This window comes from Eschrichtius robustus, chromosome 13 (genome assembly GCF_028021215.1).
Source record: "Eschrichtius robustus isolate mEscRob2 chromosome 13, mEscRob2.pri, whole genome shotgun sequence".
Classification (NCBI taxonomy): Eukaryota; Metazoa; Chordata; class Mammalia; order Artiodactyla; family Eschrichtiidae; genus Eschrichtius; species Eschrichtius robustus.
The window spans coordinates 74,871,891-74,886,668 of record NC_090836.1 but is presented as its reverse complement, the minus strand read 5'-3'; the positions used below and the strand labels follow the sequence as shown (position 1 = coordinate 74,886,668).

At 38.9% G+C, this 14,778-nt stretch overlaps 1 protein-coding gene across 2 annotated transcripts in view; it reads left to right on the top strand.

Annotated features, from left to right (window-relative positions):
• KITLG (KIT ligand) overlaps positions 1 to 14,778 on the top strand; it is a 93,513-nt gene that overhangs the window by 31,427 nt on the left and 47,308 nt on the right. For both annotated transcript variants that reach the window (XM_068560073.1, XM_068560072.1), the window contains exon 2: positions 5,769 to 5,882. In XM_068560073.1, coding sequence (XP_068416174.1) covers positions 5,769 to 5,882 — 114 coding nt within the window. The remainder of the gene's footprint in view (positions 1 to 5,768; positions 5,883 to 14,778) is intronic.

The following is a 14,778-nucleotide window of genomic DNA, read 5'->3' as shown; positions in this document are numbered from 1 at the left end:
CTAACCAAATAGACTCCAATAAATTGAGCAAAATCATCTGTACAGATGTTTGTATATAACTGATCCAAAAAAAAAATGCTGCCCTGGTGAAATTATTTTGCAATTATTATAGAAGTCTGTATTATATTTTTAAACTATCAAAGAACATATATAAAAATTATAAAATTAAAAGTTCTGAAAAATGTACAATATTCAGCTTTGGCTTGGAATAGGGACCAAACTTGTCTCCATATGCGTGATATTTGAAAAATTATTAAAGTCTTGGAGAGATGGTGTCAGAGTCCTCACCAGTGATGTAACAGCTTTCTTGAAGTGCTGTGACAGTATGAGGTGGTGAAGAGGACAGGATTTCGAATTGGACAGACCTGAGTTTTCATCCTGATCTCACCACTTAGAAGTCACTGAATCTCTCTCTACCTCAGTTTCTTCATCTTCAGAATTAGGATAGATGAAACTTAAATTTTGTTTGTGGTAAGCTAGACAAAATGTTTGGTACATAGTAAATGTTCAGTAAGTGGAAACTGTTATTCACTGTATTGTTCAGAAAGCACAAGCATCTGCATACACATTCAGACATCCTGCCTGATGGTACTGATGAACTACAGTATGTACTCTATTTAAAGCCAGGCCCTCTGCTTGAGACAGGATCTCACCCCTTCCTGTCTTCTCAAGGACATCTGATGTCTCTCTGTTCTGACCCACAGTGCCAATTGCACCTCCTACTGGACCATCCCCATAGGCATACAGACATCCTGGTATTTTTACCATCTTATAAATAAGACTCTCCCCTCCCCCCAACCTAATTCCTCACCAACTCCCGTCTCACTTTGTTTTTACTTATTTCTTTGTTCATTTATCTATTTGCTCTCCTTTGAAGGACACCGCTTTAAAAGAGCTGTCTATATGCACTGGTTTTAATCACTCACCTCTCATGCTCTGTTAAATCCACTCCTGCCTGGCCTTTCCCAAACTGCTTCAATAAAAGTGCTCTTGTTAATGTCACCAGTGACTATGCTACTAAATCCAGTGACCAGTTCTCAGTCCTCATCTTACTTGACCTATTGCGAGTATTTGACGTAGTTTCATAGTTTAACCTTCTCCTTAAGGTACTTTTACTTTTTCTTTTTTTCTTTTTTTTTTTTAACTTGGGTTCTTCCTCCTCCTCTGGCTCCTCTCTCAGGCTCCTTTGTGTGTTCTAAATCTTTTGCCAGACGTCTTAAGGTTAGAGCACCATAGGATCCAGTTCTTTGTTCTTTTTCCCGTTTGTACTCACTCCCTTGATGGTCTCATCCACTCTTTTGCTTAAAACTCCATTTATATATCAAAAGCTGTCATATTTATATATCCAGCTCAAACTTCCCTCCTCAATCCAGATTGAAATATCCTGACCTAGTTTCATCACTAGGATGTCTCAAAACACATCTCAAACTGAGCACACTCAAAACTTAACTCCAGATCTGCCCCCCAAATCTTCTCTACCCCTCAGCCTTCCCCATATCACTTGATGGCAACACCGTCCTTCCCAGTTGCTCAGACCAGAATCCTTGGAGTTGTCTTTGACTCTCTCTCAAAGCACTCTCCAACTGTCAGGAAATCCTATCGGCTCAATCTTCAGGAGGCATCCAGAATCTAACCACCTCTGGGCAATGCACTGCTACGAACCTTTCTTGCTTGGATTATGGCAATAGCCCCAAATTGGTCACTCTGTTTCTACCTATTGTTAGCCTAAAGTCACAGCAATTAAAGTGATCTCTTTTTTTTTTGGAAATAATTTATATTTTTAGAGCAGTTCATAGCAAAATTGAGAGGAAGGTACAGAGATTTCCCCAGTGCCCCCTGCCCCCCACACATGCATGGCCCCCTCCGTTATCAACATCCCCACCAGAGTGGTGCATTTGTTGCAACTGAGGAACCTACCTTGACACATCGTAATCACCCAGAGCCCATAGTCTACACTAGGGTTTACTCTTGGTGTTGAACATTCTATGAGTTTAGACAAATGTATAATTACATGTATTCAGAATTATAGTATCATATAGAGTACTTTCACTGCCCTAAAAATCCTCTGTGCTCTATTCATCCCTTCCCCTCCAACCCCTGGCAACCACTGATCTTTTTACTGTTTCCATAGTTTTGCCTTTTCTAGAATGTCATGGTAGTTGGAATCAAAACAGTGTATAGCCTTTTCAGATTGGCTTCTTCACTTAGTAATATGCATTTTTTTCCTCTGTGTCTTTTTATGGCTTCATAGCTCATTTCTTTTTAGTGCTGAGTAAAAGTCCATTCCCCAGATATACCACAGTTTATTTAACTATTCACCTGCTGAAGGACATCCTGGTTGCTTCCAAATTTTGGCAATTTTGAATAAGCTGCTATAAAAATCAGTGTGCAGGTTTTTGTATAGACACAGATTTTCAGCTCTTTGGGATAGAACCAAGGAGCATGATTGCTGGATCATATGGTAAGAATATGTTCAGTTTTGTAAGAAACTTCCAAACAACCTCTTTGAAAAAAGTTTTAAATATGTCGTATCTCTCCTATGCTCAAAATCCTGCAATGAATCCCTTTTCGTTCACAGTAAAAGTCAAAAGTCCAGGTGGGTATACAAGACCCTACATGATCTGGCCTCTCCATTCTCTCTGACATCATCATCTTCACTGCCCCCCTGGTTTATTCTTGCTGTTCCTTAAATAAAGCAGATTCCTTAAATCAATGAGTATGCATTTATTTTATAATAATGGGGAAAAAAAGATATACTTTCTAAAAGTTGTCAGGGTAGTGACATTCCAACTAAGTTTTTTTTCTTCTCCAAATGTTTGATAATGATGATATATTACTTTTATAATAAAGTATCTTGAAAGATTCAATTGAAAACAACAACAACACGAAATAGACCTTAGGGCCTTTGCACTAGCCTCTCTGTCTATAATACTCTCCCACAGACACCTGCTTGGACAACTCCCTTAGCTCCATCTAATCTTTGATAAAACATTGCCTTCCCAATGAGGCCCCATCAGATATCAGCTCAGTAGTACACTTGGTGCTGCGTGAAGCCTCTGATGCCTCATGAGTGTGATTGTCACCTTGAACCTAAGACCATGCTGCTAGTAGAGCAGAGTAAGCATTATAATTCTAATCCCCTTTAGTGTGATCTAATTTTTCTTTTTTCACAGCACACCTTTGACCTACTATATAATCTGGTTATTTATTATGTTTATTGGTTATGGTATGCCTTCCCTCACTAGAAGCTAAGCTTATGATGGCAGGAATTTTTGCTTTTTTTTTTTTTTTTTTTTTAACTAATATATCCCCAGCATCTAGAACAGTGCCTGGCACACAGTAGCACTAGGTGCTTAATAAATATTTGCTGAATGAATGAATGAGTGAACAAATGTTTGTGTAGTTTCTTCAGTGTCAGGCATAAGACATGGCAGAGAGAAGTCAACAGAATTTCTGCCCTTATATTTCTTTTCTTTCGTCTAGTCTTATTGAGATATAATTGACATATACGTTGTATAAGTTTAAGGTGTACAGCATAATTATTTGACTTGCATACATCATTCAGTGACTACCATATTAAGAACATCTGCCATCTCATATAGATACAAAATCTATATAAATACAAAAGAAATAGAAATGTTTTTCCTTGTGATGAGAACTCTTAGGATATACTCTCTTAACTTTCTTACGTAACGTACAGCAGTGTGAATTATATTGATCATGTTGTACATTACGTCCCTAGTACTTATTTATCTTATGACTGGAAGTTTGTACCTTTTGACCACCTTCCTCCAGTTCCCCCTCCCCCACCCCATGCCTTTATATTTCTTAGAGCCTAGAATATGAATATGGTTATTAGTGAGATTGGCCATTTACAGAGGTCCTTAGGGAAGATTCCAAAATCATATCATGGAAGAGGATCTCGGAGAAATATATTTCAAGGGAGGGTTAGGTCTTAGCAATGACAGTATAAAAGAAAGCTTGAGTTTAAGCAATTATACTTACGTACATGAAGGGATATTAGAGGATATTTTATGTGTTGGGATTGTCCAAAAAGAGGAATCATCCCCCAAACAAATCATTTACACAATTCAGTCTTCATTTTGGTCCAAGGGAGATGCTGCTATGAAAAGTGGGACCCCACCGTGCTCAAAGTAGCCTTAAACAAAATTAAGCAGGATTACTGCTGAAATACGTAGATTACAGTGGTAAAACAATAAAAGGGTTTTAGTTTTGTTTCGAAGCCACTATTATCTATGTAGGTAGCATTGTAGTCTTAGAAATTTTAGTAAATGATAATTACAATTTGGTCCAGGGTAAAATCTATTTAGCTTGCAGATATTAATTGAAAATAATAATCCAGTTCCATATAATACATGGCTGGTTACATAATAAATAGGAAAGACTTCTAGCCATGTGCAGATGGGCCTTTGTGTAATTTTAAGATGCCATGGATGAATGTTAACTCTTAAAAGAACTCTCACATTTTAAAATATCTTCACATCTCCATGTTTTGCTCATGCTGTTTATTTTTCCTGGAATACTTGTCCCTTCCTTGTCAACTCTTGCAAACTCTTCTTTTGTCCTCTAAAATCCAGCCAGAGTCACATTTTCTCTCTGGCTTTTCTTGGCACTGTCTTTCTGCTACGAGTTGTCTCACTTAAGGTCAACTGATTAATTTTTTCCTCCTCTGAGTTCCCAAAGCATTTATCAAGGGGTGTGGGTGTCACCTACTTACCTGCATCTGCATTTCAAGGGTGTCTTATCACCTTTGTTTCTCTAGTGACTGGCTCAGTCCCTGTCTCATAATACAGGCTCAATAAACAGGTATCAAATTTGAAGCATTACACTTTTTTTTTTTTTTAACCTTGGTCACTGATTCGTCCAGCAAATATTTATTAAGAGCTTTTTATATTCAAGGTTCTGCTATGTGTTGTAAAGATACTGAAGAAAAAAATAGATGCCCAGATTTTTAAAAACATAAAATATAGTGTAATAAGAAAAAATAAGCCATGCACAAAGGTAACTATTTTACATATTTGAAAGAGTTATTTTCAAAGAGAGGTGTTTTGGGGGGCGTGTGAGTGTGGGTTCATGCCAGGATTCAAGAATGTCTTCCCATTGACTAAGAAAATATTTTTCCTTATTAATTGACATATTGGTTATGGTCTGCCAATAAATGGCCAAAAAGCTGTGATTCAAAACAATGATTCTTTTGATGTCTCACAAATTAGGTTAAATTCTGTCCTATATCTAAATCTCTCTCTCTTCCCCTCACTTTAACTGGGTATACTATTAGATTATCGGACTAAAGCCCTGCTCAGGGTTTTGCTGCTACTTGTCAAACAGTCTACATTTAAAGTAGAGAAAGTTTCTTTTGGTGCCTTAAGGTATGAATTTTATGCATTCCCTAGTTTTTAGAAAACACCTTAAGTGATAAATCCTTCACATGTTGCTACAAGTTCATTCCTAATTGCCATTGGGGAATTGCCCGTAGAAAGCTTTTGACAAAAGTTAACAATACTGTCATTGAAATGAAAAATCCAAACCATATTTTAACAGAAAATTTTTTAAAAATTTGGTCAGCATAGTTTGAAAGCTCAGCATCTAATTGCATCTAATTGTATTTAAGCCAGTAGCGTTAAAAAAAAAAAAAAAAAAGGTAGATTCCCTTTTCCACATTAAGGCAGAAGACGTTAATTGTTAATAGTTTTAGTGACTATGGATTTTCACTGATGATCACCAGCATGTTTTCTGTTTTCATTTAGACTTGGATTATCACTTGCATTTATCTTCAACTGCTCCTCTTTAGTCCTCTCGTCAAAACTCAAGGAATCTGCAGGAACCGTGTGACTGATGATGTGAAGGACGTTACAAAATTGGTAAGTAAGGAATGCTTTCAATTGCTGTGACTCTTTTTCTTGTACTTTTTGAAACAGATTTCCTTTTTTCTTGCCCCAAATTAGTATTTTTCGAAGACCAGGAGGGAAGTCACTGAGTTACTCTAAAGAGTTTGTAGAGAGCAGGTAGGGAGATACTTAAGGTCATGGAGCATCTTGTTGGTAAAGTTGGCCTGTTGCACCCCACGGAAGTGGCTTTGTTTCTTTGCTGGTCTTTTCATCTCCTTCACAGGCAGTGAAGGACACTGGCGAGTTCTCTGTGCTGATGTGCCAGCACTAGCTTGTTCCCCATTATCTCTTAAAAGTGTTTTATTTCCCTTCCACATGCCTTCCTACTCTTCTCTAACGAGCCTAACAAAATATCTGAGATGGTCTTTCTCCCCCTTTCCAACAGCTTGAAGACCCTGTCACATGCGGGTGGGTGTTTGCTCCCTCAGTAAACACAGTTGGAGTCATTTGTTGCCCAAATGTTGACCAGATTCACCTCCCACGTCCATCACATTGGAACTCTTCCCTCAGGAAAAGCCGTTTTACACTGGTGCCCCTTGGTCACTGCCGGCTTCGTGCCATGCTTCTCTTAAGATGCAAACCACAGAGAGGGAGAGCATAACACAGCATCTGAAATGCCTTCCTCCCAACTCTCACGATCTAGCGGTGATTGTACATGCTCACTTGAGCTACAGTGTGTGCTTTCAGGATGAACAAAGTTTGAGAAGCAGTTCTCTAAGCTCCTGGTTCAAAAGAGCCAAATGGCACTCAGTTATTTGAATATTGTCTAGGGAACGGACGTGATGTGAGAATAGGAAAGAAATGAGGATTGTAGTATGTAGAAAGAAAGAAAAGTATATTTTTTGAGATATTTATCTTCTGTATTTTGATATGCATTTCCTGGTTTATATGTTTTACTTTGGGTTCATAGCCAAACTTCAAAACAGAAGTTTAATGCTACGATCTGAGTGTTGCTGGCTTAGTCTCAATGCAGAATTAAGAATACACACACACACACACACACACACACACACACACACCCCATGCAGATTTCTTTGGATACTTACAAAGTCCAGGTTTAAAAAAAATTCTCTGGTGCAGTGCCTGAAGATGTATCACCATGTTTTATTTGAGGAGCTGGTGACCAAAGCAATGCAACATTTGCCTACTATATGCCCAGCTAGGTATAAGAATGGGGGTGGGGTGATGAAGTACTTTTTTCAAAACATGTATCATGATCCTTTCCCTCAAGCTGCATGTTAGTTTGTGACCCAAGAAACTATATTAAAATATAAAGAAAATGTTTATATTCGAAATTTGGTATCAATAGAAGGCACTCATGAAATGTTTGTTCGATGAAGTAAGGATGTGTACCACTGTGCAGCATCATAATCACCTGTGGCGCTTATGACAATCATAGGTGTCTGGGCCCCACTGATTCTCAGTAGGTCTGAAGGCATCTACATTTAAAGACATTCCTTAAAGGATGTTTAAGAACCAGTGCTCTAGGTGGTCTATTCTGTCACGGTTTAGAGACCAAAATATTGTGACCTTGATTTAATCTCATTTCTTATTATGAGTAGTTTTATCTATGTTGTATGGATTTATATAAATGTTAGATTAATACGAGTCTCCAAAATGTGCTTAAAGTAGGCCACAACTGGGAAATTACAGCTCTCATGGGGCTGCTGGTAGAACCATGGAGCTAAGATGAGCGGGGAGGTCTGAAGTGGTCCTAGGTGTCCAATTTCAAATATGTGGGCAAGGAGTCATAGATGGAAGGTGATGGTGTATCTGACCACACGCTGAGCATGTCCAAAATTAAAATGGTATTTAAGAAAAATTACTTATAGTCATTATTTTTTGCTGTTTGAGGAATACTACTTAATGAGCACCACTTCCTGTGAAATGTCAAACCGATACTTTCAAGTGGCATAAGTAGGTATTATAAGCACCTTCCAAGACTTTCCACTCTTGTCTTTGACCATCTGCTTATTTTCACTCTGTTACCTATCAGTTGGTACAGTGAAAAATGGCAGGAAGCATGGCGAAAGAAGTGCCTGGAAAGAGATACTTATTAACACTAAAATATAATTCCTTGCCCCAAGGGCAAATGTAAAAAATCATTAAACTGAAAAAAGTCTTTCTGTCACCCCTCGAGCACCTGACTCAGAGGGGAACTTTTTAATTGCAAGAGTTGATCTAAATGAAATTAGTGTGCTTACTTTGGATTATTGGGGAAAAAAATCAAGTTAGTAACAAAAAAGGACTTAGAAGATCACTTCTAACTGAATAAAGACCTACTTAATGCCCAGCCAGTATTTCATAGAGTAGGACATTGAAAGATATAAAATAATCCCTGGTCTCAGAGTGTTTATAATCTAGTTTGGGAGCTAACCCATCTCTATGAATATATGAGTGCATATCACTCAGTCCGCAATAACCACACGTAAATGGATACCATTTGAAAGATTTTCTGGTGTAGCGTGGGACCCAACCTATGCTAATTTATTGGTTAAAAGAATGGATTTTAGAATCTGGCACACCTGCTCTTTGACCTTAGATAAGTAACTACGTTTCTAAATCTCAGTTCTTACTTCCCATTTTGTAGTGTAGATTAAATAAGAGAATGTATATATAAATTTTTTACCACAGTTATTATCACAACCTCTCTGTGCCTCAGTTTCCTCATCAGTGTAATAGATTAACAGTACAATTGACCTTTGAAGAACATGGGGGTTAGCAGTGGAACATCCTTCTCACAGCTTGTAGTTGGCCCTCTGTATACAAGCTTCCTCCCTAGCTGTGGTTCTGCATCCGCAGATTCAACCAACCATGGATTATGTAGTACTACCGTACTTAACTGTTAAAAAAAAAAAAAAAAAATGAGTATGAGTAGACCCATGCAGTTCAAACCCATGTTGTTCAAGGGTCAACTGTACTTAACCTCATAGAGTAACTTTAAAGATTAAATAAGTGAATAGAACAGTGCTAGGAACATAGCAAGTGCCTGCTAAATACTGTCTGTCAGTAATGGTAGTTGGGGCATTTGTGGGGTCATAGGATACTGGAGTCGGAAGGGAATTTAGAGACAATCTAGACAAAGTACTTCGGAAATAGGAAAACTGAGACCCAATAGTGGTGAAGCCCAGCTCCTGGTCCCATTACCTGTGCTGTATCTTCTAGGACAGTGGTTTTCAAACTGGCTTCAAGAGCCCACCTAGCCTCTCTGCTTTTATTATTTATGTGTCTGGGTTTCTAAATAAGACTTGGCTTGAAAAAACAATTGAGCTTATGAAAAAATGTTTGCGAGCCACTGCTTTAAATCAGCGTTTGTGGGATATCATTTGAGAACCATCCAGTCACAATCTCTTAGGGTACGTGTTAAAAGTATAGCTATCAGGGCCCTGCCTCAGAAATACGGAATCACAGCTTGTGGAGATGAGATGTAGGAACGTTAATGTTTCTGACTAATATGCCAGGTGGTAGTTATTTGTATAGAAGTGGCAGGACCGCTTAGGCCATAATACTTACAATATTGGGTTGTTTCCATGTCTGAAAAAAAGCTGTGCTCCCATCCTTAGCCTAAAACTCATTAATTTCACTAATTCTAGCAGCAACATGAGTTACTTTTGAGTTTTATGGATATAGATAATCACAGCCTCTCTCTAGAGAACAGTGGGGCAAAAAAGCATCTTCAAGTAGGTCAGGCTTACTGGGGTGTTTTTGAATACCATCTCTGCTATTACCCAGCTGTGTGACCTTGGACAAATAAGTCCCTGGACCTTTCTGGGATTCAACTTCTGGTTTTGAAAATGAGGAACTAGGACATGATCAATACTTAGTTCTTAATCTAGGATTCATAAACTTTGAAATTCTTGCAAAATGAGCTCTAAATTATGCCTACGTGTGCCTTATGTGTGTTTCTAAGAAGAGCATGTATAACTTTCATCTGCTTCCCAGAGACGTCTGTGACACCCAAAAAGATAAGAACTACTAAATCCGATAACTTGGGAGACCCTTTTTAGCTCTGAGATTCTTTTATTCCATGGCGATACTTTTTTAGGTTGTACCTTTTGGAAAGATTCAGTTATGCCTTGACTAAAGGAGGTTATATCGAACAAGAGGATCTGGTTTCTTTGCAGACATAACTTCGGTACATTTTATTTGAGAAAAAGAAAGTGGGTTGAGAGTACCTTTTTGCCTTGTTTTTCACAGTAATTTCTTCAGCTGAAATCATTCCTTTGCCCATTCTGCCAGTTCCTCCTTTGCTTTAGGTGGCACCTTGCACTGTGCCCACAAACATTGAGTTTGTTTGCTTGGGGTGATTCTCATGTCACAGAAGCACACGATTTATGACTTTACTGTCATTTTCTTTTAAATTTCTTATTGGACACTTTGTACTGCCCCTGCAATCCCCATGGTTTTCATTTGAAATCCTTCTGGCATGTTTACTCAGCATAATAGTTCATCTATTTACAGAACATTTTGCTTTGTTTCCAAAAAATGTTGCAGGACTTGTTTTAAATGGCAAACTCAGACCTACCTAAAGAAAGGGTCAAGTATCTGGGAAGGGGATGAATGAAACTCTAAAAACTTGTATCTATGGGATGGTTCAGCTGTAGCTTTTAATGATTGTTAAGTGTTAATATAAGGAGGAATCCAAATATTGAAATAGTTCAAATTAATTTTTCCTTTTGTACTTTCTGCTGTTCCTTTCATTTGTGATATTTTTTCCTTCATTTGGGGGAATTTAATTGAATATGACTTGGTTGCTTTTTTAAAAACCTTTTTATCTTTAACTATCTATTGAGTAATTATTTGTCTTCCTCAAAATGTTTAAGGCAGGTTGCTGTCCCAGCCCCATCTTGTAAAGGTGAAATTACTCTGTCTTTTCAAGGTCAGTCTACAAATCAGTAGAGTAGAATTAAAAGTCAAGAATTCGTGGTTTTCCAGGTCTTGAAGTAGGCACTTATTTTAAGTAGATTATATTAATACATGACTCTTAGAGTTTAAAATAATGGAAGATTATAAAAATATACTTAGATAACAAATTTCACACTTTGGACAGTTTTGAATGATGCGGAAGTTTTAGTCTTCTTCAAATACGATGTTCTTTGGATAGAATTACCACTGCCTTAAAACGCAAGATTGGAGTCTCTGAGACTTCCCATTTCTAGGTGAACTCTGAGCTTTATTAAGCATATCTTCTCTTTAAAAGCAGAGGTCTCACATAATTTTGTTTGACCCTTGAAGAACAATGGTTTGATAGCTGGAGAGCTTTTAAAGTTTATTTTGATTAGTTTGCAATATTTAGCATTTAAATTTCTGCTCCTGTGGTCAGTAGAAAATTTTTTTCTCTGTTTAAAGCTAAACAGCTAACTTTTTTTCTCTGTTTAAAGTCCTCTGTTTAGGACTTATAGTATGCAAAGAAAGGACAGAAGCGTATTAGAAATAATATTCGTAAAAACTGACAAGTAGCGGGCTATGTTACCAAACATGTCAATCTTATCATAAAGAAAAAATTGTTCTTCCTTTATAAGATAAACCACTTAGGTACAAAATCTCCTGCTCCTTGACTTTTTAAAGTAATCATTATTGTGTGAGTATCCAGGTACCATGCAAAGCACTTTGTATGGACTCTCTCTTTTAGTCATCACAACCCTAGGAGGTAATTATTATTAATTTTTTATTTTATTTTATTTTATTTATTTATTTATGGCTGTGTTGGATCCCCGTTTCTGTGCGAGGGCTTTCTCTAGTTGTGGCAAGCGGGGGCCACTCTTCATCGCGGTGTGCGGGCCTCTCACTATCGCGGCCTGTCTTGTTGCGGAGCACAGGCTCTAGACGCGCAGGCTCAGTAATTGTGGCTCACGGGCCCATTTGCTCCGCGGCATGTGGAATCTTCCCGGACCAGGGCTCGAGCCCGTGTCCCCTGCATTGGCAGGCAGATTCTCAACCACCGCGCCACCAGGGAAGGCCAGAGGTAATTATTTTTACCAACTGCTTATTGATTAGGAAGCTGAGGCCTGGTGATGGTTAGTAACCTGACAATCCTCACCTGGAAATAGGGAGCTGAATAGAGGTTTGAACCCCTAACTGCCCATCTCTAGAGCATAAGAACCCAGTTCATAATTTATGATGTTTTAACTTAAGATGTCAATATCAACTGCAATTTAAGAATTAGCATTCTATCCTCTTGAATTTTATTTCCTAGGTAGTAGTCACCTTATCTTATGATTAGGAAGCAGTCATATTATAGAAGTTCAATTAGTACTACTTAATTGGAATCCACATTATAAGGTGTGTCTATGAAATAAACCAAAAATGTTTTTAATCTCTTCTATCTGAAAGGAGAATGAGGGTCATCTAACTTCATTTAGATATTCTTCACTGAGAAAATATGACCCAGAAAAGTCTTTATGAGTTGTCCTGTTAATTTTTTCTAAATCACTAATTGAGTTGTTATTAAAGGAAAAAAAAGGTAATTAACCTGGTTAGTTAGATTTTTAGTCAATATTAACAAGAGATGGCTTATAAGGAGAAATAAAAAGACAAAAAGCTGGGACTTCCCTGATGGTGCAGTGGTTAAGAACTCGCCTGCTAATGCAGTGGACACGGGTTTGAGACCTGGTCCGGGAAGATCCCACATGCTGCGGAGCAACTAAGCCCATACACCACAACTACTGAGCCTGCACTCTAGAGCCCGTGAGCCACAACTACTGAAGCCCGCATGCCTAGAGCCCGTGCTCCGCAACAAGAGAAGCCACCACAATGAGAAGCCTGTGCACCACAATGAAGAGTAGCCCCTGCTCGCCGCAACTAGAGAAAGCATGCGTGGAGCAATGAAGACCCAACGCAGCCAAATAAATAAATAAATTTTTTTTTAAAAAAGGCAAAACTCTTTGTCCTGTGTTATTTCTGAAGACCGAACAACCAGCATTACACTAAGCTGCTGCAGGAGTGAGCTGGGATATTTAAAATATAAGCGTAGAAGGTTTTTCGCTCTACAGCAGTGATTCTTAAACTTCTCTGGGTCTCCCAACACTCTGAAAACTGGACTCTCTCCTCAGAAAGGTTCACATATGTGCAACATTTTATGTAGTGTCAAGGGAATCATGAGTTATTACTACTTTATTTTGATTCTTATCTAGAACTTGGGAGAAACAACTGAGACAAGTGTGTCTCACTAAAGATGTCCAGGAAGCCACTGATTTCATGAGACTTAGAGACCTCAATGACATTTGAATCATGAAATCCAAAGATTTTGGATAAGTGATCTAGAGAGGGTGTTAAATGTTCTGACTTTGAGTTCTTTTTCTCCTGAGTCCAAATACCTGCAGGGTATGGTAGACAGCCAGTGCCTGTTTGGCTTGCAAAGACTTTTTCTTGGCTGATTTTCCAGCATTTCTGCATGCCATTCTCGTATGCATTTTACCTCCTCATGTCACTGAGTATGGTCAGTCCTTAAGACATCCAAAAAAAGATAACAAATGGGCCCATCTAGTAGTAGAGTGAGCCCATCACAAAGTGACTTGTTTTTGCAGTTTTATGCATTTAATGATCTGGCACAGTATTTACATCCTCACACTCCAAACCACAAAGTTCATTGGAATAATTGGACCTTTGGTAAATTTTCCACCAGTTAGGTTCTATTTTATTTTATTTTTTGCCCTGAACATATTTTACTGGAATAGATTGTTTTTTTCAAAATCTGTAGCCTTGGTTATGTATCCATTTCACACTACCAACAGTATGCTTCCCTGGAATCTAAACCACGTCTCTGCTTTTTCAGCTTCCGGTCTCTGTATAAATATTTTATGCATGTTCAGTACTTTCCTAGTGGTGTTCTAAACTGCCCCCAGTCTCTATTCTCTCCTTGCTCCAATCCATCCCTCCAGACTAACCTTCCTAAATTGACGGTCATGTTCCCTTCCAGCTTAAACACCTGCAGTGTAGCACCACTGCTTAAGTCCATGAGAAAGGTAAATCAGACTGAATTTTTCATAGTTACCTACTTCACCCTCTTCATCTTACAGACGAGGAGTAGAGGTTCCACGGGGAAGGAGCGGTGTGCCTGAGGCAGGAGTGACTTGCTGTGGGGTTCTGGTGGTGACACTGGTCCCGGGGAACCTCACTGCCTCCCTCTTGGCCTCCTTGGCCCGACATTCAGGTCCCTCACTAATAATGGCTTTCCCGGGGTATTTCTTTTTTTCTTTTTCTTCCCTCTCTTTGTTTGCCAAGTGCTATTTAAATTTATTTATTTATTTTTATTTATGGCTATGTTGCGTCTTCGTTTCTGTGCGAGGGCTTTCTCTAGTTGTGGCAAGCGGGGGCCACTCTTCATCGCGGTGCGCGGGCCTCTCACCATCACGGCCTCTCTTGTTGCGGAGCACAGGCTCCAGACGCGCAGGCTCAGTAATTGTGGCTCACGGGCCCAGTTGCTCCGTGGCATGTGGGATCTTCCCAGACCCGGGCTCGAACCCGTGTCCCCTGCATTGGCAGGCAGATTCTCAACCACTGCGCCACGAGGGAAGCCCCTCCCGGGCTATTTCTTACCTCCGACCTGCTAGAGCCTGAATGATCTGTCCCTGGTCTCCCATGTCCTTGTCTTTGCATATAACCCTATACCTAGAATGTCCCATTCCCTTGCAATTAATAATAAACACTCGTACTCATTCACACACCACGCTCAAGCACTAAGTATTTTAAACAAGTTATGTAATCCTTTTTTAGTCTTAATAAATCCACTAGCTCGATTCTATGATTCCCATTTTACATATGTGGAAATTGAGGCTAAAGAAGATTAAGTAGTTTGCCCAAGATCTCTGAGTTAGCACGTGGCAGGACATGGATCCAACCTGAGCAGTGTGTCCCCGGGACCTGTGCT